At 43.4% G+C, this 24,064-nt stretch overlaps 1 protein-coding gene across 1 annotated transcript in view; it reads left to right on the top strand.

Moving 5' to 3' along the window:
* Window positions 1-24,064, top strand: part of chdh (choline dehydrogenase) — a 62,129-nt gene that overhangs the window by 24,115 nt on the left and 13,950 nt on the right. Inside the window, exons 6-8 of the mRNA XM_072449272.1 lie at window positions 15,931-16,060; window positions 22,557-22,691; window positions 23,501-23,643. Coding sequence (XP_072305373.1) covers window positions 15,931-16,060; window positions 22,557-22,691; window positions 23,501-23,643 — 408 coding nt within the window. The remainder of the gene's footprint in view (window positions 1-15,930; window positions 16,061-22,556; window positions 22,692-23,500; window positions 23,644-24,064) is intronic.

Raw genomic sequence — 24,064 nt, 5'->3', positions numbered from 1 at the left:
GTGCTGAAGCACTCAGCAGTGCACGTTGCGTTTTGTTTATTAGCGTGACGGATTGCATCGCATCTCTTGTCTCCGCAGATTTCATTTTGTACTGTACACTGAAGGAACTCGCTAAACACACACCGACATATCAACCACGCATGCGCAGCCATGGAAACGTGCTGCTATCCTGGGAACGAGGCTCCAGGTGTGCAGTAGGACGCAGGGAATGATTGATGTGGGATAATGATTTTATAAAGCCTACAGCAGTTTACATGCATTAAAAGTTTATATTATTTTAATTCCTGGGTTTATTACTGTAAAATATTAAAAGTAACTGTAGGATAAAGCCTGTATAAGAAGTTATTAGTAGTAAGCATCTGTGGTGATGCCGCCTTACCCACTCAGCCACCGCACACTCCTTTTCTTTTCTCACGACGAGTATTATGACATACAGTGGAAGAATCATAGTTACATAGCGCATCTTCATTTCATGACTTGCTTGGTGATTTGCTTGCGGTGCTATAGTAACTGCTCATCATTCACTTGATACTGGCAGAACTGGTTCATTCTTTCAACATATGTAGACGGTCTGAGGAAGGAACATTGACTCATGCCCCGTTACCACAAAACCTCTGACTGAGCACATTTGGCAGATCCAAAATCAAAACTGCTCAGTATTTTTGGGAAAGGTTTGATTCAACTCAGGATTCTTGACAGATCTGATAAGTACATAAACATTGTACTCAACTGAGCCTGAGTGTTTCTAAGTAGAAAACCAAGATTGTGAAATGACTTTATGACTTAATGGTATAAATATATGCCAAGGACGTTTTGTTTTCCACAATCATAATACAATTCTGTTTATAACCGATTAATATCTCACAGTCACATTTTGTTATTGGTGTAGTTGGGATTGTAGTTGCGATTGTATATCATAAGAAATTGTAATATTTGAGTGATGCATGTTATCACTCTTCTTATCACGCGGCCCAGGGACCCCCGAGGGTCTGCGATTAAGGTGCCTAAAGTTGCACTTTGTAACTTTCCTGGTCTGTCACATGCTTGTATTCAGGCAGAGGTGGTCAGTAACCATGTCTACTTAAGTACACTTTTTGAGTTGAGTAATTATTACTTTGACTCATCTACATTTGCAAGATAAATACAGACCTAATACGTTCTAATACGTTCCCTCTCCGAGCCCACTCAGAGAGATACTTGGGTGGGCCAGGGCCGCGGGGAAAACTGACTACACAGCCATGTTAGGCCCGAGCGCCACAAGCTGGCGAGAGGCCTATTAATCTCGTAAGGCCGTGCGAAGCACGGCTGCGAAAGTGCGCACGTAGTGCGCACGAAATCGAGCGCAAAGCGCTCGCCCACTTCCAAACACTCACTAACGCACTCCTTCACTCATGCACGCCCCGTGCATACTAATTAGTAGTAGGAAAATGGAACATTACCGTTGTAAACGGGTGAAGCCCGTGCAAAAGTGCGCACTAAACGAGCACTTTACATTGAGATGACGACCGCGAATAAAGCACTCATTTGCGCTAAGTACCTCACAAATACGTTCCCCATCTCTTGCATGTTCCGTGCATATAAACATGTGATGCAAAAATTGAACATTATTACTGTATAGAGGGCCAAAAACACAAAGTGGGTGGAGCCCACTCAAAATTAACGAAAGTACCCGTCAGTGACCAGGGACCCACACCATGAGGTAGGAAAGCGCGAGCGCTTTCCGAAAATGTATAGTTTATGATATTTGAAAAATGGGAAACATTGTTTTCGCATCGGAATATTATTAGGCCCGAGCCCCAGCAGGGCGGAGGGCCTATTGCTCCCGCAACGCTGCCGAAGGCAGCGTTGCAACTGTCTGACCAAACATGCGGGCTGTGCCCGCATGTTTGGTACCCCGTCGCCCCTGGCAAGTACAGTGAACTAGCCCATGCCGAAGGCATGGATCATGCATACTTACTCCTGCTATGACAGAAATATTCAACAATGAGTGAATGGGCTACGCCCATTCACTCATTGTTGACAACAGCAGCGCGAAGCGCTGCATTCCTCCAAAAACCCTCCTGGCATCGTCCCGTACGCGAGAATCCATGCCGCAGGCATGGGCCATGCTTGTATCTGCTCAAATCAATGGAAGTCTATGGGGAGTGGGCGGGGCATCCCGACGGAATGGGGAGTGACGAGCGCGTAAGCGCTCGTAATGATGATTCCACCCCATGGCGGCATGGGGAAGGCTTAGAGCTTTCAAACGATGTATAATTTGTTGTTATAGTGGAAACGGCTATATTGTTTTTGCTAAAAATATTATTATTATTTTTAGGCCCGAGCGCCACAAGCTGGCGAGAGGCCTATTAATCTCGTAAGGCCGTGCGAAGCACGGCTGCGAAAGTGCGCACGTAGTGCGCACGAAATCGAGCGCGAAGCGCTCGCCAACTTCCAAACACTCACTAACGCACTCCTCCACTCATGCACGCCACGTGCATACTAATTAGTAGTAGGAAAATGGAACATTACCGTTGTAAACGGGCGAAGCCCGTGCAAAAGTGCGCACTAAACGAGCACTTTACATTGGGATGACGACCGCTTCGCAGTCGTCATCCCCATATAAAGCACTCATTTGCCCTAAGTACCTCACGAATACGTTCCCCATCTCTTGCATGTTCCGTACATATAAGCATGTAATGCAAAAATTGAACATTATTACTGTATAGAGGGCCAAAAACACAAAGTGGGCGGAGCCCACTCAAAATTAACGAAAGTACCCGTCAGTGACCAGGGACCCACACCATGAGGTAGGAAAGCGCGAGCGCTTTCCGAAAATGTATAGTTTATGATATTTGAAAAATGGGAAACATTGTTTTCGCATCGGAATATTATTCTTTCTTTCTTCTTCTTCTTCTCGGGACCAACCCCCCTATTTTTCACCCAGTGAACATTGACGAAAAGTCACAAAAATGTTCACACCTCTAAAAATCGTGCCTCTCTACATTCTGGCTATTTCCCTTTTCTAAAATAAAAAAAATTGGCGCGTCAGCGCCCCCAAATGTACCAAAAATGCATTGAGAGATGGGAAATGACCCAAAAAAAATCTGATCGTAGAATCATGAAATTTGGCGCAGAGGTAGATGGTGACAAGAGAAGTAAAAAATATTATTACGGCAACGCCGTCCGCCCAACCAAATGTCGGCCATATTGCTTCAAAAATGGCTAAACATGACTTCGGAGTTTTTCCAAACGTCGTACTTTTACGAACTCCTCCCAGGGCGTTAGCCCTAAAAAGCTGCAATTTGGTAAAAATGCTACTGAGGAGTGGGACATCAAAAGTTATCCAAATTACATTGATACCTCTCACGGTCTCTGTGCGGCGAAGCCGCAAACTGTAGCTAGAATTTCAGAAATCTCCCATATTTAAAATTTCTGCCGTTTGCGCGGATAAAGTCCGAATTGCGTCAAATTAGAATCAGTTGTTAAACTCTTTGCCCTAAACCTACTTGAAGTGAAATAAATTCATTTGGCGCCACAGCGCCCCCTACAGATTTTATATGGAGGTTAAATGTTTAGTTTTGCGAAATTATATGAAATTTGACACACAACTCAATTTTAGCATCCCCATCAAAAAAGTCAATGAGACCCATGTCATAATTGTTATGGCGTTGCCGTAACGATGACCGAAACCTTTCATGTTATTCCAATGGGGAAATCGCCAGAACATGTTTACACTTTAGACTTTCACAAACTCCTCCCAGGGCGTCAGCCCTATTAACCTGAAATTTGGTGAGACTCATCTTCAGGACCATCAAAAGTTATCCACATTTTCATTCAAAGAGTCACGGTGTCTGTGCGGCAAAGCCGCACATTTTGCCAAGAATTCAAAATAAAATAGCTTTTTGATGGTAAAACAAAGGGGAGAAGATGTGACAGCGTCACAGATTCAGCAGTAGGCGTAATAAAAGGACAATTGGGGCGCGTTAGCGCCCCCTCCTCTTGCGGTGTGGCGGCGGTGTGGCGGCGGCGTGGCGGCGGCGTGGCGAGGGCCGATCATTGCCGCTTGCGGCTATATTTATTTTTATTTTTATTATTTTTCTTGTTCTTCTGCTTTTTGAGATCTAATTTGACCCCCTGAACATGCTCAAAAACTCACCAAACTTTGCCCAAAATTCAGAATCGGCGAAAAATTAGATTTTTTCAGGGCCATTTTTTTTTTCGTCAAAAAATGGCGCGACAGCGCCACTGACAAAAGTCAAAATACATTGCGCCTATGGGAGACGCCCCGAGGTCAACTTTGTCGTAAAGCTACGAAATTCGGGACACGCATTCCTCTCGTGAGGACAAAAAAAAAAATCATTGTGACCACGCCCCCAGACTTACCCTATGGCCGCCATCTTCCTTTGAAAATGAAAACACGCTGTGTTAGCCATTTTGTTCACGTCAAACTTTGACGAACTCCTCCTAGGGCGTTTTGCCCACCGACTTCAAAATCGGCGTACGTCCTCTGGACAAGTGGGGCATCTAAAGTTATCCAATTTTTTGAGATACCTTTTACGGTCTGTGTGCGGCGCAGCCGCAAAGTTGGACAACTTATTTTGGAATATTGCAGATCTAAAAATTGCTCCCATTTGATCAAAACGAGTCCGATTACTACCAAATTTGAAACAGTTGTTAAACTTTCCGGTTTGGACCAGTTTATGATGACAAAATTGAAATGGGCGCGATAGCGCCCCCTACAGAATGACCTTGAAATTAACATTGAAGGTCAAAAATTAGTTTTACCAAAATGTTCTAAACTTTACCCAAAATTCTATTTTGGCGTCCCGATCAAAAAAGCCAATCAGACAAATGCCTTATTTTTTACGGCGTAGTCGTAGTGATGACAGAAACCTCCCATGTTATCCCTATGGGAAAACCGCAAAATCTCTCAAATATCCACATTTTTATGTTTCACACTTTAACGAACTCTTCCTAGTGCGTTTTGCCCACGAACCTCAAAATCGGTGTACGTCCTCTAGACAAGTGGGGCATCTAAATTTATCCAAATTTTAAGGATAACTTTTACGGTCTCTGTGCGACGGAGCCGGCAACGTTTCCCAGAATTCTGACTATTTGGCCTTCAGAGTGGCCTATAAACAATAGAGTTTTTCCAAATGACATGATATTTTGAACAAAATTCTAATTTGCCATCCTGATCATAAAAGTATGAGAGCCAAAGTCATATTTTGTACGGCGTAACCGAAGCGTTGACAGAAACATCCCATGTTATCCTTATGGGAAAATTGTAGAATCGCTCAAATCACCACATTTTTACGCTTCACACTTTAACAAACTCCTCCTAGGGCGATTGCCCGATCAAGCTCATATTTGGGGAAAATCATATACACAAACGGGGCATCAAAAGTTAGTCATATTTTGATTTTAAGTGGTACGGTCTCTGTGCCGTGGAGCTGCAAATATACTGTCACAAATGGGAAAACGCCAAATCTTTGAAATGTTCACATTTACGCTTCACACTTTAACGAACTCCTCCTAGTGCGTTTGGCCCACTGATCTCAAAATCAGTGTACCTGCTCTAGACAAGTGGGGCATCTAAAGTTATTCAAATTTTATCGATAACATTTACGGTCTCTGTGCAGCTGAGCCGCAAACTTTTCGCAGAATTTGGACTATTTGGCCTTCAGAGTGGCCTATAAACAAGAGTTTTTCCAAATGACATGACATTTTGCACACAATTCTCATTTGCCATCCCCAAAATAAAAAGTATGGGAGCCAAAATCATATTTGGTAAAGCGTAGCCGTAGCGATGACAGAAACATCCCATAGTATCCCTATGGGGAAACCGCAAAATATCTAAAATGACCACATTTTTACACTTCACACTTTAACAAACTCCTCCTAGGGCGAATACCCGATCAAGTTCATATTTGGGGAGAATCATCTACACAAGCGGGGCATCAAAAGTTATCCATATTTTGATTTTAAGTACTAGGGTCTCTGTGCGGTAGAGCCGCAAATATATGTCACAAATGGGAAAAACGCCAAATCCTTGAAATGTTCACATTTATGCTTCACACTTTAATGAACTCCTCTGTGGGCAATAGCTCGATCAAGCTCATATTTTGGGAAAATAATCTACACAAGCGGAGCATCAAAAGTTATCCATATTTTTATTCCAAGTGTCACGGTCTCTGTGCGCTGGAGCTGCACATTTGACCGACATTTGTGTTCATTTGCACTGGTTAAGCACAGGATTGTACATGTCCAATGTGTCACTGTCTTAGTTCTTAGACAATTGCGTTAGCGCCATCTCTGTAAAATGCAGAGAGCAGAGTCGGAAGGCCGGCGGCCCGCGAGGGCCGTTGGATGCCGCTTGCGGCTTTAATTAGGCCCGAGCGCCACAAGCTGGCGAGAGGCCTATTAATCTCGTAAGGCCGTGCGAAGCACGGCTGCGAAAGTGCGCACGTAGTGCGCACGAAATCGAGCGCGAAGCGCTCGCCCACTTCCAAACACTCACTAACGCACTCCTCCACTCATGCACGCCCCGTGCATACTAATTAGTTGTAGGAAAATGGAACATTACCGTTGTAAACGGGCGAAGCCCGTGCAAAAGTTCGCACTAAACGAGCACTTTACATTGGGATGACGACCGCGAAGCGGTCGTCATCCCCATATAAAGCACTCATTTGCGCTAAGTAGCTCACGAATACGTTCCCCATCTCTTGCATGTTCCGTGCATATAAGCATGTAATGCAAAAATTGAACATTATTACTGTATAGAGGGCCAAAAACACAAAGTGGGCGGAGCCCACTCAAAATTATCGAAAGTACCCGTCAGTGACCAGGGACCCACACCATGAGGTAGGAAAGCGCGAGCGCTTTCCGAAAATGTATAGTTTATGATATTTGAAAAATGGGAAACATTGTTTTCGCATCGGAATATTATTCTTTCTTTCTTTCTTTCTTTCTTTCTTCTTCTTCTCGGGACCAACCCCCCTATTTTTCACCCAGTGAACATTGACGAAAAGTCACAAAAATTTGCACACCTCTAAAAATCGTGCCTCTCTACATTCTGGCTATTTCCCTTTTCTAAAATAAAAAAAATTGGCGCGTCAGCGCCACCAAATGTACCAAAAATGCATTGAGAGATGGGAAATGACCCAAAAAAAATCTGATCGTAGAATCATGAAATTTGGCGCAGAGGTAGATGGTGACAAGAGAAGTAAAAAATATTATTACGGCAACGCCGTCCCCCGAACCAAATGTCGGCCATATTGCTTCAAAAATGGCTAAACATGACTTCGGAGTTTTTCCAAACGTCGTACTTTTACGAACTCCTCCCAGGGCGTTGGCCCTAAAAAGCTGAAATTTGGTGAAAATGCTACTGAGGAGTGGGACATCAAAAGTTATCCAAATTACATTGATACCTCTCACGGTCTCTGTGCGGCGAAGCCGCAAACTGTAACTAAAATTTCAGAAATCTCCCATATTTAAAATTTCTGCCGTTTGCGCAGATAAAGTCCGAATTGCATCAAATTAGAATCAGTTGTTAAACTCTTTGCCCTAAACCTACTTGAAGTGAAATAAATTCATTTGGCGCCACAGCGCCCCCTACAGATTTTATATGGAGGTTAAATGTTTAGTTTTGCGAAATTATATGAAATTTGACACACAACTCAATTTTAGCATCCCCATCAAAAAAGTCAATGAGACCCATGTCATAATTGTTATGGCGTTGCCCAACGATGACCGAAACCTTTCATGTTATTCCAATGGGGAAATCGCCAGAACATGTTTACACTTTAGACTTTCACAAACTCCTCCCAGGGCGTCAGCCCTATTAACCTGAAATTTGGTGGGACTCATCTTCAGGGGTGGACCATCAAAAGTTATCCACATTTTCATTCAAAGAGTCACGGTGTCTGTGCGGCAAAGCCGCACATTTTGCCAAGAATTCAAAATAAAATAGCTTTTTGATGGTAAAACAAAGGGGAGAAGATGTGACAGCGTCACAGATTCAGCAGTAGGCGTAATAAAAGGACAATTGGGGCGCGTTAGCGCCCCCTCCTCTTGCGGCGTGGCGGCGGTGTGGCGGCGGCGTGGCGAGGGCCGATCATTGCCGCTTGCGGCTATATTTATTATTATTTTTCTTGTTCTTCTGCTTTTTGATCTCTAATTTGACCCCCTGAACAAGCTCAAAAACTCACCAAACTTTGCCCAAAATTCAGAATCGGCGAAAAATTTTGTTTTTTCTGGGCCATTTTTTTTTTCGTTAAAAAATGGCGCGACAGCGCCACCGACAAAAGTCAAAATACATTGCGCCTATGGGAGACGCCCCGAGGTCAACTTTGGCGTAAAGCTACGAAATTTGGGACACGCATTCCTCTCGTGAGGACAAAAAAAAAAATCATTGTGGCCACGCCCCCAGACTTACCCTATGGCCGCCATCTTCCTTTGAAAATGAAAACACGCTGTGTTAGCCATTTTGTTCACGTCAAACTTTGACGAACTCCTCCTAGGGCGTTTTGCCAACCAACCTCAAAATCGGCGGACGTCCTCTGGACAAGTGGGGCATCTAAAGTTATCCAATTTTTTGAGATACCTTTACCGGTCTGTGTGCGGCGCAGCCGCAAAGTTGGACAACTTATTTTGGAATATTGCAGATCTAAAAATTGCTCCCATTTGATCAAAACGAGTCCGATTAGGACCAAATTTGAATCAGTTGTTAAACTTTCAAGTTTGGACCAGTTTATGATGACAAAATTGAAATGGGCGCGATAGCGCCCCCTACAGAGTTGCCTTTGAGTGAACATTGATGGACAAAAACTGGTTTTACACAAATGTTCTAAACTTTGCCCAAAATTCTATTTTGGGGTCCCGAGCAAAAGGCCAATCAAACTTATGCCTCAATTTTTACGGCGTAGTCGTAGCCATGACGGAAACCTCCCATGTTATCCCTATGGGAAAATTGCTAAATCTCTCGAATATCCACATTTTTCTGTTTCACACTTTAACGAACTCCTCCTAGGGCGTTTTGCCCACCAACCTCAAAATCGGTGAACGTCCCCTAGACAAGTGGGGCATCTAAAGTTATCCAAATTTTAAGGATAACTTTTACGGTCTCTGTGCGACGGAGCCGCAAACTTTTCCCTGAATTCTGACTATTTGGCCTTCAGAGTGGCCTATAAACAATAGAGTTTTTCCAAATGACATTATGTTTTGCACAAAATTCTAATTTGCAATCCTGATCATAAAAGTATGAGAGCCAAAGTCATATTTTGTACGGCGTAACCGTAACGATGACAGAAACATCCCATGATATCCTTATGGGAAATTCGCGAAATTGCTCAAATCACCACATTTTTACGCTTCACACTTTAACGAACTCCTCCTAGGGCGATTGTCTGATCAAACTCATATTTGGGGAAAATCATCTACACAAGCGGGGCATCAAAATTTATCCATATTTTGATTCTAAGTGCTACGGTCTCTGTGTGGCTGACCCGCAAATATATGTCACAAATGGGAAAACAGCGGAATCTCTAAAATGACCACATTTTTACGCTTCACACTTTAACGAACTCCTCCTAGGGCGATTGTCCGATCAAGTTCATATTTGGGGAAAATCATCTACACAAGCGAGGCATCAAAAGTTTTCCATATTTTGATTCTAAGTGCTACGGTCTCTGTGTGGCTGACCCGCAAATATATGTCACAAATGGGAAAACAGCAAAATCTCTCAAATTACCATATTTTTATGTTTTACACTTTAACAAACTCCTCCTAGTGCGTTTTGCCCACCAACCTCAAAATCGGTGTACGTCCTCTAGACAAGTGGGGCATCTAAAGTTATCCAAATTTTAAGAATAACTTTTACGGTCTCTGTGCGACGGAGCCGCAAACGTTTCCCAGAATTCTGACTATTTGGCTTTCAGAGTGGCCTATAAACAATAGAGTTTTTCCAAATGACATGATATTTTGAACAAAATTCTAATTTGCCATCCTGATCATAAAAGTATGAGAGCCAAAGTCATATTTTGTACGGCGTAACCGTAGCGTTGACAGAAACATCCCATGTTATCCTTATGGGAAAATCGCAGAATCGCTCAAATCACCACATTTTTACACTTCACACTTTAACAAACTCCTCCTAGGGCGATAGCCCGATCAAGTTCATATTAGGAGAATATCATCTACACAAGCGGGCCATCAAAACTTACCCATATTTTGATTCTAAGTGCTACGGTCTCTGTGTGGCGGACCCGCAAATATATGTCAGAAATGGGAAAACAGCGAAATCTCTAAAATGACCACATTTTTACGCTTCACACTTTTACAAACTCCTCCTAGGGCGATTGCCCGATCAAGCTCATATTTGGGGGAAATCATCTACACAAACGGGGCATCAAAAGTTAGTCATATTTTGATTTTAGGTGGTACGGTCTCTGTGCCGTGGAGCTGCAAATATACTGTCACAAATGGGAAAAACGCCAAATCCTTGAAATGTTCACATTTACGCTTCACACTTTAACAAACTCCTCCGTGGGCAATAGCTCGATCAAGCTTTACTTTGGGAAATATCATCTACACAAGCGCGGCATCAAAAGTTATCCATATTTTATTCCAAGTGCTACGGTCTCTGTGCGGCGGCGCAGCAAATTTGACTGACACTTGTGTTGATTTGCACTGGATTGGCCATGTCCAATGTGTCGCCGTCTGTCAAGTTCTTTTTTTATTCAACACACAATAAGGGCGCCATCTTTATCAAGTCAAAAGCGCATAGTCGGAAGGCCGGCGGCCCGCGAGGGCCGTTGGATGCCGCTTGCGGCTTTAATTAGGCCCGAGCCCCAGCAGGGCGGAGGGCCTATTGCTCCCGCAACGCTGCCGAAGGCAGCGTTGCAACTGTCTGACCAAACATGCGGGCTGCGCCCGCATGTTTGGTACCCCGTCGCCCCTGGCAAGTACAGTGAACTAGCCCATGCCGAAGGCATGGATCATGCATACTTACTCCTGCTATGACAGAAATAGTCAACAATGAGTGAATGGGCGTAGCCCATTCACTCATTGTTGACAACAGCAGCGCGAAGCGCTGCATTCCTCCAAAAACCCTCCTGGCATCGTCCCGTACGCGAAAATCCATGCCGCAGGCATGGGCCATGCTTGTATCTGCTCAAATCAATGGAAGTCTATGGGGAGTGGGCGGGGCATCCCGACGGAATAGGGAGTGACGAGCGCGTAAGCGCTCGTAATGATGATTCCACCCCATGGCGGCATCGGGAAGGCTTAGAGCTTTCAAACGATGTATAATTTGTTGTTATAGTGGAAACGGCTATATTGTTTTTGCTAAAAATATTATTATTTTTATTTTTATTATTTTTCTTGTTCTTCTTCAGCGCTTTGAACTCTAATTTGACCCCCTGAACATGCTCAAAAACTCACCAAACTTTGCCCAAAATTCAGAATCGGCGAAAAATTTTGTTTTTTCTGGGCCATTTTTTTTTTCGTTAAAAAATGGCGCGACAGCGCCACCGACAAAAGTCAAAATACATTGCGCCTATGGGAAACGCCCCGAGGTCAACTTTGTCGTAAAGCTACGAAATTCGGGACACGCATTCCTCTCGTGAGGACAAAAAAAAAAAATCATTGTGGCCACGCCCCCAGACTTACCCTATGGCTGCCATCTTCCTTCGAAAATGAAAACACGCTGTGTTAGCCATTTTGTTCACGTCAAACTTTGACGAACTCCTCCTAGGGCGTTTTGCCCACCGACTTCAAAATCGGCGTACGTCCTCTGGAAAAGTGGGGCATCTAAAGTTATCCAATTTTTTGAGATACCTTTTACGGTCTGTGTGCGGCGCAGCCGCAAAGTTGGACAACTTATTTTGGAATATTGCAGATCTAAAAATTGCTCCCATTTGATCAAAACGAGTCCGATTAGGACCAAATTTGAATCAGTTGTTAAACTTTCTAGTTTGGACCAGTTTAGGATGACAAAATTGAAATGGGCGCGATAGCGCCCCCTACAGAGTGACCTTTAAATTAACATTGAAGGTCAAAAATTAGTTATACCAAAATTGTCTAAACTTTACCCAAAATTATATTTTGCCGTCCCGATCACAAAAGCCAATCACAAAAATGCCTAAATTTTTACGGCGTAGTCGTAGCGATGACAGAAACCTCCCATGTTATCCCTATGGGAAAACCGCTAAATCTCTCAAATTACCACATTTTTATGTTTTACACTTTAACAAACTCCTCCTAGTGCGTTTTGCCCACCAACCTCAAAATCGGTGTACGTCCTCTAGACAAGTGGGGCATCTAAAGTTATCCAAATTTTAAGGATAACTTTTACGATCTCTCTGCGACAGAGCCGCAAACGTTTCCCAGAATTCTGACTATTTGGCCTTCAGAGTGGCCTATAAACAATAGAGTTTTTCCAAATGACATGATATTTTGCACAAAATTCTAATTTGCCATCCTGATCATACAAGTATGAGAGCCAAAGTCATATTTTGTACGGCGTAACCGTAGCAATGACAGAAACATCCCATGTTATCCTTATGGGAAAATCGCAGAATCGCTCAAATCACCACATTTTTACGCTTCACACTTTAACAAACTCCTCCTAGGGCGATTGTCTGATCAAACTCATATTTGGGAGAAATCATCTCCACAAGCGGGGCATCAAAAGTTATCCATATTTTGATTCTAAGTGCTACGGTCTCTGTGTGGCGGACCCGCAAATATATGTCACAAATGGGAAAACAGCGAAATCTCTAAAATGACCACATTTTTACGCTTCACACTTTAACGAACTCCTCCTAGGGCGATAGCTCGATCAAGTTCATATTTGGGGAAATCATCTACACAAACGGGGTATCAAAATTTATCCATATTTTGATTTTAAGTGCTACGGTCTCTGTGCTGTGGAGCTGCAAATATACTGTCACAAATGGGAAAAACGCCAAATCCTTGAAATGTTCACATTTATGCTTCACACTTTAACAAACTCCTCCTAGTGCGTTTGGCCCACCGATCTCAAAATCGGTGTACGTCCTCTAGACAAGTGGGGCATCTAAAGTTATTAAAATTTTATTGGATAACATTTACGGTCTCTGTGCAGCTGAGCCGCAAACTTTTCGCAGAATTTGGACTATTTGGCCTTCAGAGTGGCCTATAAACAAGAGTTTTTCCAAATGACATGACATTTTGAACAAAATTCTAATTTGCCATCCCGATCATAAAAGTATGAGAGCCAAAGTCATATTTTGTACGGCGTAACCGTAGCGATGACAGAAACATCCCATGTTATCCTTATGGGAAAATTGTAGAATCGCTCAAATCACCACATTTTTACGCTTCACACTTTAACGAACTCCTCCTAGGGCGATTGTCCGATCAAACTCATATTTGGGGAAAATCATCTACACAAGCGGGGCATCAAAAGTTATCCATATTTTGATTTTAAGTACTACGGTCTCTGTGCGGTAGAGCCGCAAATATATGTCACAAATGGGAAAAACGCCAAATCCTTGAAATGTTCACATTTATGCTTCACACTTTAATGAACTCCTCTGTGGGCAATAGCTCGATCAAGCTCATATTTTGGGAAAATAATCTACACAAGCGGGGCATCAAAAGTTATCCATATTTTTATTCCAAGTGTCACGGTCTCTGTGCGCTGGAGCTGCACATTTGACCGACATTTGTGTTCATTTGCACTGGTTAAGCACAGGATTGTACATGTCCAATGTGTCACTGTCTTAGTTCTTAGACAATTGCGTTAGCGCCAACTCTGTAAAATGCAGAGAGCAGAGTCGGAAGGCCGGCGGCCCGCGAGGGCCGTTGGATGCCGCTTGCGGCTTTAATATTCTTTCTTTCTTCTTCTTCTCGGGACCCAACCCCCCTATTTTTCACCCAGTGAACATTGACGAAAAGTCACAAAAATGTTCACACCTCTAAAAATCGTGCCTCTCTACATTCTGGCTATTTCCCTTTTCTAAAATAAAAAAAATTGGCGCGTCAGCGCCCCCAAATGTACCAAAAATGCATTGAGAGATGGGAAATGACCCAAAAAAAATCTGATCGTAGAATCATGAAATTTGGCGCAGAGGTAGATGGTGACAAGAGAAGTAAAAAATATTATTACGGCAACGCCGTCCGCCCAACCAAATGTCGGCCATATTGCTTCAAAAATGGCTAAACATGACTTCGGAGTTTTTCCAAACGTCGTACTTTTACGAACTCCTCCCAGGGCGTTGGCCCTAAAAAGCCGAAATTTGGTGAAAATGCTACTGAGGAGTGGGACATCAAAAGTTATCCAAAATACATTGATAGCTCTCACGGTCTCTGTGCAGCGAAGCCGCAAACTGTAGCTAGAATTTCATAAATCTCCCATATTTAAAATTTCTGCCGTTTGCGCAGATAAAGTCCGAATTGCGTCAAATTATAATCAGTTGTTAAACTCTTTGCCCTAAACCTACTTGAAGTGAAATCAATTCATTTGGCGCCACAGCGCCCCCTACAGATTTTATATGGAGGTTAAATGTTTAGTTTTGCGAAATTATATGAAATTTGACACACAACTCAATTTTAGCATCCCCATCAAAAAAGTCAATGAGACCCATGTCATAATTGTTATGGCGTTGCCGTAACGATGACCGAAACCTTCCATGTTATTCCAATGGGGAACTCGCCAGAATATGTTTACACTTTATACTTTCACAAACTCCTCCGATGGCGTTAGCCCTATTAACCTGAAATTTGGTGAGACTCATCTTCAGGACCATCAAAAGTTATCCACATTTTTATTCAAAGAGTCACGGTCTCTGTGCGGCAAAGCCGCACATTTTGCCAAGAATTCAAATTGCTTTTTGATGGTAAAACAAAGGGGAGAAGATGTGACAGCGTCACAGATTCAGCAGTAGGCGTAATAAAAGGACAATTGGGGCGCGTTAGCGCCCCCTCCTCTTGCGGCGTGGCGGCGGCGTGGTGAGGGCAGATCATTGCCGCTTGCGGCTATATTTCTACATATTTCCACCTCATATTCACTGAGAGTGCAAAGGAATGAATACGTGAATATGTAAATACGCCAATATAGCTGAAGCAAAGTTAAACTACAAATTAACCTAGCACATTTAACATAAAGGATTCTTAGACTTGCTTCACAACAATTCATTTCCTCAACATACCGGCTCAGAAACATGTTATTTTAGGAGGGAAAAGTAATGAGTTCAAATGTGTGTTCCAAAGTCACAGTGATGGACGTGAGCGTAGCTGTTTCTATTCACTCTGTGGCTTTTCTGCTCTTAACTTGTTTTTCTTTTTTTAGAGTCAGGTACAAACTGAATATTTTGCAGAAATGAAAATACTTTCATTTGATTATGGCAGTATTTTTACATTATAGATGTGTTTGCCTAGTCTAGTTGCCTAGAGCTGATGCAACTTGAACGTTACTTTTCACGTAATGTGCTTACAACAAAGTGGCAGGACCACCTCGTGTCCACATCATACATTGGTCCAAATGGTGCTGGCCCATCCTGTTCTGTTATCCATAAAAAAGTAGTTTAATGTTTTGTGCATACTTCACCCTGTCTTTGATTTACAGTGTAATCTAGTGGACACTAATGGCATTGCAGGCAGAGTTTATGTTTTGAATAAAACTTTATTGAAAAGAAGTAATAGTGATTACTTGACACGCAAGGAGGGGCTTGCAACACAATCCTGAAAGTTTAACAATGGACACCACGGCCAGACAGTTTCTTGGACAGACTGGTGAGTTGACAGGAAAACCAATTCAATTCAGAATCAACATGAATGAAAAGAAACTCAAATAAATGCACACACACAAGTGTGAGCGTTGTCTGTCCCAGGACAACATTCATGGCAGACATAGGATTATCTCATCTTATTCTGAGTGTTATTAATACAGAGCTGTGTTTGCAGGTGTTTGCTGAGAAGGAGGTGATTCTGAGCGGAGGAGCCATAAACTCTCCTCACCTGCTGATGCTGTCTGGAGTGGGCCATGCAGACCACCTGGCCCAGCACGGCATCAACGTGGTCCAACACTTACCTGGTATGTTCTATTCTACAAGCACATTTCCACTGGCTCCACCGGGTTGCACCTGGTGCGCTTTGGCACAGTTAGGGTTAACATGTTCACTGAGAGAGCATCCTGAAGAGGATATTTGGTGTGTATGACTTGTTTTGATTTAGTTCTGATCAGAATCAGAAAAGGTTTATTGCCATTAATAAAGAACAAAATTCACAAACATGAGAACTTGCTTTGTTGATTCGGTGCAACATAAAACAATGAACAATTATAAAACAACCTCAAAAGTCAAAAAGCATGCGTTAAAGAAACAATTTAAATCTACTATAGGATTCAAATAAAAATAGGCTTACTATGTACACAATTTTTTCAGTAAAATTTACAAATGTAGTGTAGAAAGTGTAGGATATGCAGATGACCACTTCAAGTTGCCATGGTGACAGGAATGCGGGCTAAAGTTGTTATCACTAACAAACCCCCACATAGATATTTATGATCTCTGCAGGAGCAGAGATGCTTTGAATGTTTCCATCGAATGACTTATGTTCGAATGACTTCTGTTGTATTAAAATGAACTCAGAGAGTCATTTTCTCTCCAAGACAAAAGCTAAAATGCTAAAAGGATTATGTGGTTTTAGTAAACAATCATCAGATGGCAGGATTTGTCCACCAGATGACTTTACTGTACATAATGTTATTGTGTTCTACATGTTCATTTAACTGTTTTTTAACTTGTCTTGTGGATAATTTTACCTTTGTAACTATTGTGGTTAATGCTGAACAATGGCTGCATTACTTAATCAAGCTCTGACTGCAAGCTGATTGGCTGAACCAGAAGCCACAATGCCAAAGTACAGCACATCCCCCGCAGGGGTAAGTGAGAGGCAGACACAGGAAAGACAGTTCAGTTCCATTCAGGTTTCCATCTGAGCACCATGGGAGTTCCATCTGAGGAGATCCATGAGATCGGATCTTGGGAGATGAGGGCCTCTGGCCTAGCTAGGCTAAGCTAAGATAAGATAAGCTACGGGACAAAGACATTCCAGGGCTGCAAGTTAACTTTCTCTCCCAGAACTAAGAATTCTGTGCCCGTTTTTATTAAACGTGATTGAGACTGCATCATGCAAAATCAAGCAAAGGACCTTTTTGCAACTTTTCAAGTCTAGGACAGCCTTTTCAGACCAGCCTCATCGGTGAATCAGTGCAACAGCCTTTTTATCTGAGGAACGCCTCAGAGCCAAGGAGAACGCAGATCACAGAACCTGATCCAGTCCTTCTTTGGCCTGACACCGTCAGAGCAGAGCTCCAGAGCAGCTCTGCTCTGGCCAGTGTGTGGACTGAGCTGCAGTGTGACCACTGAGTGAAGCCTGGACTCCACAGGCCCGTCTCCTCAGGATCACAGCTTCTGGTTCCGTTCGTATAATGCACTTCACAGGCTGGCTGATAATATCATCTTAGAATTAACTCGTAACACACACCTAGATAGATTCAGAACAATTATGTCTAGCGTTTCCATCTTTTATCGGCTCATTTGCATGTCCCATATTCATATTTATCTGTTTAATTATTTGGTCATTAAATCTTCATAACCCGCATTTGGTAAAGTGTTCATTCATTTCCAAAAAAGGGTCCATGTCACAGTTACGTTCTCACAAACCTTCAGATCAACGAGCAAATTCATTTTTAATAAATTAATTAATTTAGATATTTGATTATAGAGTTGTTAAATGCCGAATATACGGCTGGTGCCACAATCTACTCTTAAAATATGATATCAAACATACCCACACTTATGCAGTGTGTCACGTTTGAATTCTTGAACAATATTTTAATCATTATCAACCCCCCTCTTTCACAAGTGGGAGGACATTCATAATTTTACAGTACTTGTACTAGGATGCATATGCTACATATATTGGTGCAGCCTGTACGAGTAAGAATACCCAACAAAAGTGAACGGTGCAGTGAGAGAGTTAAGAAGTGTTCATGAGTCCAACTGTAGAGGGAAAGAAACTGTTCTTGTGGCGGGAGGTTCTGGTCCGGATGGACCGTAGACTCCTGCCTGAGGGGAGTGGCCTCCTGCCTGAGGGGAGTGGCTCAAATAGTCCGTGTCCAGGGTGAGAAGGGTCGGCTATGATCCGACCTGCTCGTCCCAGAGCCCTGGAGACGTACAGGTCCTGCAGAGATGGAAGTCTGCAGCCGATCACCTTCTCAGCAGAGCGCACAATGCGCTGTAGTCTCTGTTTGTCCCTGGCTGTGGCTCCAGCGTACCACACGGTGATGGAGGAGGTGAGGATGTACTCAATGATGGCCGTGTAGAACTGCACCACGCTGTTAGCTTGGCTTTCCTCAGCTGCCACAGGAAGTACATCCTTTGCTGGGCCTTCTTGATGAGGGAGCTGATAGTTGGCTCCCACTTGAGGTCCGGGTGATGATGATGTCGAGAAAGCGGAAGGAGTCTACAGTGGGATGGGGGAGTCTGTGATAGTGAGGAGGGGCTGTGACTTTCCTCAAGTCCACGATCATCTCCACTGTCTTCTGGGCGTTGAACTCCAGGCTGTTACCGCTGCACCAGGACACTATCCACCTCCCTCCTGTAGACAGACTCCTCCCCGTCTGAGATAAGCCCTATGAAGGTGGTGTCTTCCGCAAACTTGTTCAGTTTTACGGAGTTGTGGCTGGAGGTGCAGCAGCTTGTGTACAATGAGAAGAGCAGGGGAGAAAGTACACAGCCCTGTGGAGCTCCTGTGCTGATAGTGTCTGCGACATTCTGCCTCAGTCGCACGCACTGCCTCTGATCCGTCAGGAAGTCAGTCATCCCTCTTCAGGTGGAGTCAGGCACGTTGAGCTGGGAGAGCTTGTCCTGGAGCAGAGCAGGGAGGATGGTGAGGCTAAACCCACACCGGCATATCAACCACGCAAGCGCAGCCAGGGGAATGTGCTGATATCCTGGTGGGGGGGGTTGGGGGTTGGTCTGGCAGAGGTGGCCACATTGGGGGGTTGCAATAACCACATCAATTATGAGAAAATATTCTGTTGCAACATAGACATTGCATGGACTTCCAGTGATTTATGCATCTTTATTTTCATTCTGAGCAGTTTATGTTTTTTCTTAATATATTGGGCACTTGCACTTTTTGTGGCAATATTATTTTTGTGCTGACAAATTGCTGAAAGGAATTTATTTTAACACTTTAATGCGGTGGTGGCCCAGTACTAAATGTGATTTCACTCTTCCATTATGAGCTATTGAAAAAAATAAACTGGGTGTGATTATTTAATTTATTCATTCATGTGTCTTTCTTTATTACACTTGTATTTTGCAGTGGCAGTTCTTTTAGGGAACATTTTGAAAAATCACTTCTATATACATATATATACATATTGGCCATCGACTGCTCTTGGTATGGATGGGCTTCTACTCTAAGAACTATACTTTTATGCATAACCTTTTTGATTTATTTTGCTACTATTAGTATTCTTTGTTTTGTGTTGCACATTAATGCCAAAGAAAGTGTCTTTTTTGTAGAATTCACAAAAAAAGTTCACTGACAGTGGCAATAAAGATTCTGATTCTGATTCTAACAATAATAATAATAACTTTTATTTATATAGCGCTTTTCAGTGACCCAAAGACGCTGAACATAATAAAAAAGGGGGGGTATTTACAGACAGGGGGGGACAACACGTACAATACACATTAATATACAGATAAAATGAACAAGACAGAAGAAGTAGAGAGAAAAAGATGGGGATGTAACAGGGGGTAGAAGAGTAGGAAATGGGGTAGAGGAGGCTAGGGGTAGGGGAGGTCATAGGCTTGGGTGAAGAGGTATGTTTTGAGGCGGGATTTGAATGTTGTGAGTGAGGGAGAGTGGCGGACAGGTTGGGGGAGGGAGTTCCAGAGTCGGGGTGCTGTTCGGAAGAATGCTCTGTCGCCAAAACTTTTGAGTCGAGATGTTGGTGCAGCCAGGGTGAGAGAGGAGGAGGATCGGAGAGCTCGGGTGGGGCGGTGGGGGATGAGGAGGTCAGACAGGTAGGGGGGGGCAAGGTGGTGAAGAGCTTTGAAGGTGAGGAGGAGTATTTTAAAGTTTATGCGCTGCTTGATGGGGAGCCAATGGAGAGAGCGGAGAACGGGAGTGATGTGATCACGGGACCGGGTGTGGGTGAGGAGGCGGGCAGCGGAGTTTTGGACCATTTGGAGTCTATGGAGGGAATGGGAGGAGATGCCAGTGAGGAGGGAGTTGCAGTAGTCAAGGCGGGAGGAGATGAAGGCATGGATGAGGGATTCAGCAGCGGGGAGGGTGAGGCAGTGTCGGATTTTGGCGATGCGGCGGAGGTGGAAGTATGAGGTCTTGACGATGTGGCTGACATGGGGAGTGAAGGAGAGGGTGGGGTCCATGATGACACCGAGATTGCGTACCAGGGTAGAGGGGGTGATGGTCGAGGTGTCGATGCTGAGTGAAAAGGGACCAGTTTTATTGAGAGTGGATTTGGTGCCAATGAGGAGGAGCTCTGTTTTGTCACTGTTCAGTTTGAGGAAGTTGAGAGTGAGCCATGATTTTATTGTAGAGATGCAGGTTTCGATGTGGCTGAGGGGAGGGTTTTGGGTGGATTTGGTGGTGAGGTATATCTGGGTGTCATCAGCGTAGCAGTGAAAGTCCAGGTTGAGTTGGCGAAGGATGTGACCAAGGGGGAAGATGTAGCAGATGAAGAGGAGGGGGCCGAGGACTGAGCCCTGGGGGACCCCCTGCGTTACTGGGGAGAGGGTGGATGAGTGAACACTTTTAATGAATAAAGTTAGTTGGATGTAATGTGGAGGAACCTGAGTGCCACGTCAAATTAAAATAGTTTTGTGTGTAGACTAGATTGTATTCTGTAGACTGCGTTGTTGTATGTAGGCTGAATTATTGTGTGCAGGCTACATTATTGTGTGTAGACTGCATTATTGTGTGTAGACTGCATTATTGTGTGTAGGCTGCATTATTGTGTGTAGGCTGCATTATTGTGTGTAGACTGCATTATTGTGTGTAGACTGCATTATAGTGTGTAGGCTGCATTATTGTGTGTAGACTGCATTATTGTGTGTAGACTGCATTGTTGTGTGTAGACTGCATTGTTGTGTGTAGACTGCATTATTGTGTGTAGACTGCATTATTGTGTGTAGACTGCATTATAGTGTGTTGACTGCATTATTGTGTGTAGGCTGCATTGTTGTGTGTAGGCTGCATTATAGTGTGTAGACTGCATTATAGTGTGTAGACTGCATTATTGTGTGTAGACTGCATTATAGTGTGTAGGCTGCATTATTGTGTGTAGACTGCATTATTGTATGTAGGCTGCATTATTGTGTGTAGACTGCATTATTGTGTGTAGGCTGCATTATTGTGTGTAGACTGCATTATTGTGTGTAGACTGCATTATTGTGTGTAGACTGCATTGTTGTGTGTAGACTGCATTGTTGTGTGTAGACTACATTATTGTGTGTAGACTGCATTATTGTGTGTAGACTGCATTATAGTGTGTAGACTGCATTATTGTGTGTAGACTGCATTATTGTGTGTAGACTGCATTATAGTGTGTAGACTGCATTATTGTGTGTAGACTGCATTGTTGTGTGTAGACTGCATTGTTGTGTGTAGACTGCATTGTTGTGTGTAGACTGCATTATTGTGTGTAGACTGCATTATAGTGTGTAGACTGCATTATTGTGTGTAGGCTGCATTATTGTGTGTAGGCTGCATTATAGTGTGTAGACTGCATTATAGTGTGTAGACTGCATTATTGTGTGTAGACTGCATTATAGTGTGTAGGCTGCATTATTGTGTGTAGACTGCATTATTGTATGTAGGCTGCATTATTGTGTGTAGACTGCATTATTGTGTGTAGACTAGATTATAGTGTGTAGACTGCATTATTGTGTGTAGACTGCATTATTGTGTGTGGACTGCATTATTGTGTGTAGACTGCATTATTGTGTGTAGACTGCATTATAGTGTGTAGACTGCATTATTGTGTGTAGGCTGCATTATTGTGTGTAGACTGCATTATTGTGTGTAGACTGCATTATTGTGTGTAGACTGCATTGTTGTGTGTAGACTGCATTGTTGTGTGTAGACTGCATTATTGTGTGTAGACTGCATTGTTGTGTGTAGACTGCATTATTGTGTGTAGACTGCATTATAGTGTGTAGACTGCATTATTGTGTGTAGACTGCATTATTGTGTGTAGACTGCATTGTTGTGTGTAGGCTGCATTATTGTGTGTAGACTGCATTATTGTGTGTAGACTGCATTGTTGTGTGTAGACTGCATTGTTGTGTGTAGACTGCATTATTGTGTGTAGACTGCATTATTGTGTGTAGGCTGCATTATTGTGTGTAGACTGCATTATAGTGTGTAGACTGCATTATTGTGTGTAGGCTGCATTATTGTGTGTAGACTGCATTATTGTGTGTAGACTGCATTATTGTGTGTAGACTGCATTATTATGTTGACTACATTGTTGTGTTGTTCTCCAGGAGTGGGCAGTAACCTCCAGGATCACTTAGAGTTGTATGTGCAGCAGCAGTGCACTCAGCCCATCACGCTGTACAAGGCCCAGAAGCCCTTCCACATGGTCAAGATCGGACTGGAGTGGCTCACCATGTTCACAGGTACACACAAGTACACACAAGTACACACAGGTACACACAAGTACACACAAGTTCACACAAGTACACACAGGTACACACAAGTACACACAAGTACACACAGGTACACACAAGTACACACAGGTACAGACAAGTACACACAAATACACACAAGTAAAACAGGTTCACACAGGTACACGCAAGTACACACAGGTACACACAAGTACACACAAGTAAAACAGTTTCACACAAATACACACAAATTCACACAAGTAAAAGAGGTACACACAGGTACACACAAGTACACACAGGTGCACACAGGTGCACACAAGTAAAACAGGTAGACACAGGTACACACAAGTACACACAAGTACACACAGGTACACACAAGTACACACGGGTAAACACAGGTACACTTAGGTACACACAAGTACACGCAGGTAAACATAGGTACACACAAGTGAACACAGGTAAACAAAGGTACACACAAGTACACACAGGTAAACACAAGTACACACAGGTACACACAAGTACACACAAGTACACACAGGTACACACAAGTACACACAGGTAAACACAGGTACACACAAGTACACACAGGTAAACACAGGTACACACAAGTACACACAGGTACACCCAGGTAAACACAAGTACACACAAGTACACACAGGTAAACACAGGTACACACAAGTACACATAAGTACACAAAGGTACACAAAGGTACACACAGGTAAACACAGGTAAACACAGGGTTAGGTAAACCATTTTCACACAGCTTTGACCCACTCTGTCTTGTGTCAACCTTGTATTTGACCTCTTGTGCTGGTCCTCAGGGTACGGGGCCACAGCTCATCTGGAGACCGGGGGATTCATCCGCAGTCGCCCTGGGGTCACACACCCGGACATCCAGTTCCACTTCCTGCCCTCCCAGGTCATCGACCACGGCCGTGTGGCCTCCAAAATCGAGGCCTATCAGGTGAGCAGCTCATTAGAACCAGTCTGATCTACAGAAGTGTGAAGAACACTGCCCCAAGCACAGCCCCCGAGAGCAAAGATGTACACAAAGAAAACAAAGACTCACAGGAGGCCTAATTTAACCCTCAGGCCTTTCTTACAAAAACCTTTCCTCTTAAAGCTATTTTAGCACACAGGGTTCTACTTCAAAAATGTGTTGCTCATTAACCCATGTATTAAAGGTTGAATGGACGATTTTTTTGGCCCAAATCTGAGTCTTATTTCCTCGTGGCGTGGACTGCCGATTAGTCCTGCCACGTATCAATCATAAAACGCGCCTACCGCTCACCTGCAGCCGCGTGCGGGCTCGTCCCACATTTCCGCGTGTCCAAGCGCATTGATGTATCATAATATAGTTCCCTCAGTGTATGGGGCAAAATGAA

The sequence above is a fragment of the Eucyclogobius newberryi genome, unplaced genomic scaffold, assembly GCF_026437365.1.
Source record: "Eucyclogobius newberryi isolate DKJ021-1_F unplaced genomic scaffold, fEucNew1.0.hap1 SCAF_17, whole genome shotgun sequence".
Classification (NCBI taxonomy): domain Eukaryota; kingdom Metazoa; phylum Chordata; class Actinopteri; order Gobiiformes; family Gobiidae; genus Eucyclogobius; species Eucyclogobius newberryi.
This window is presented reverse-complemented; position numbering and strand designations above follow the sequence as displayed.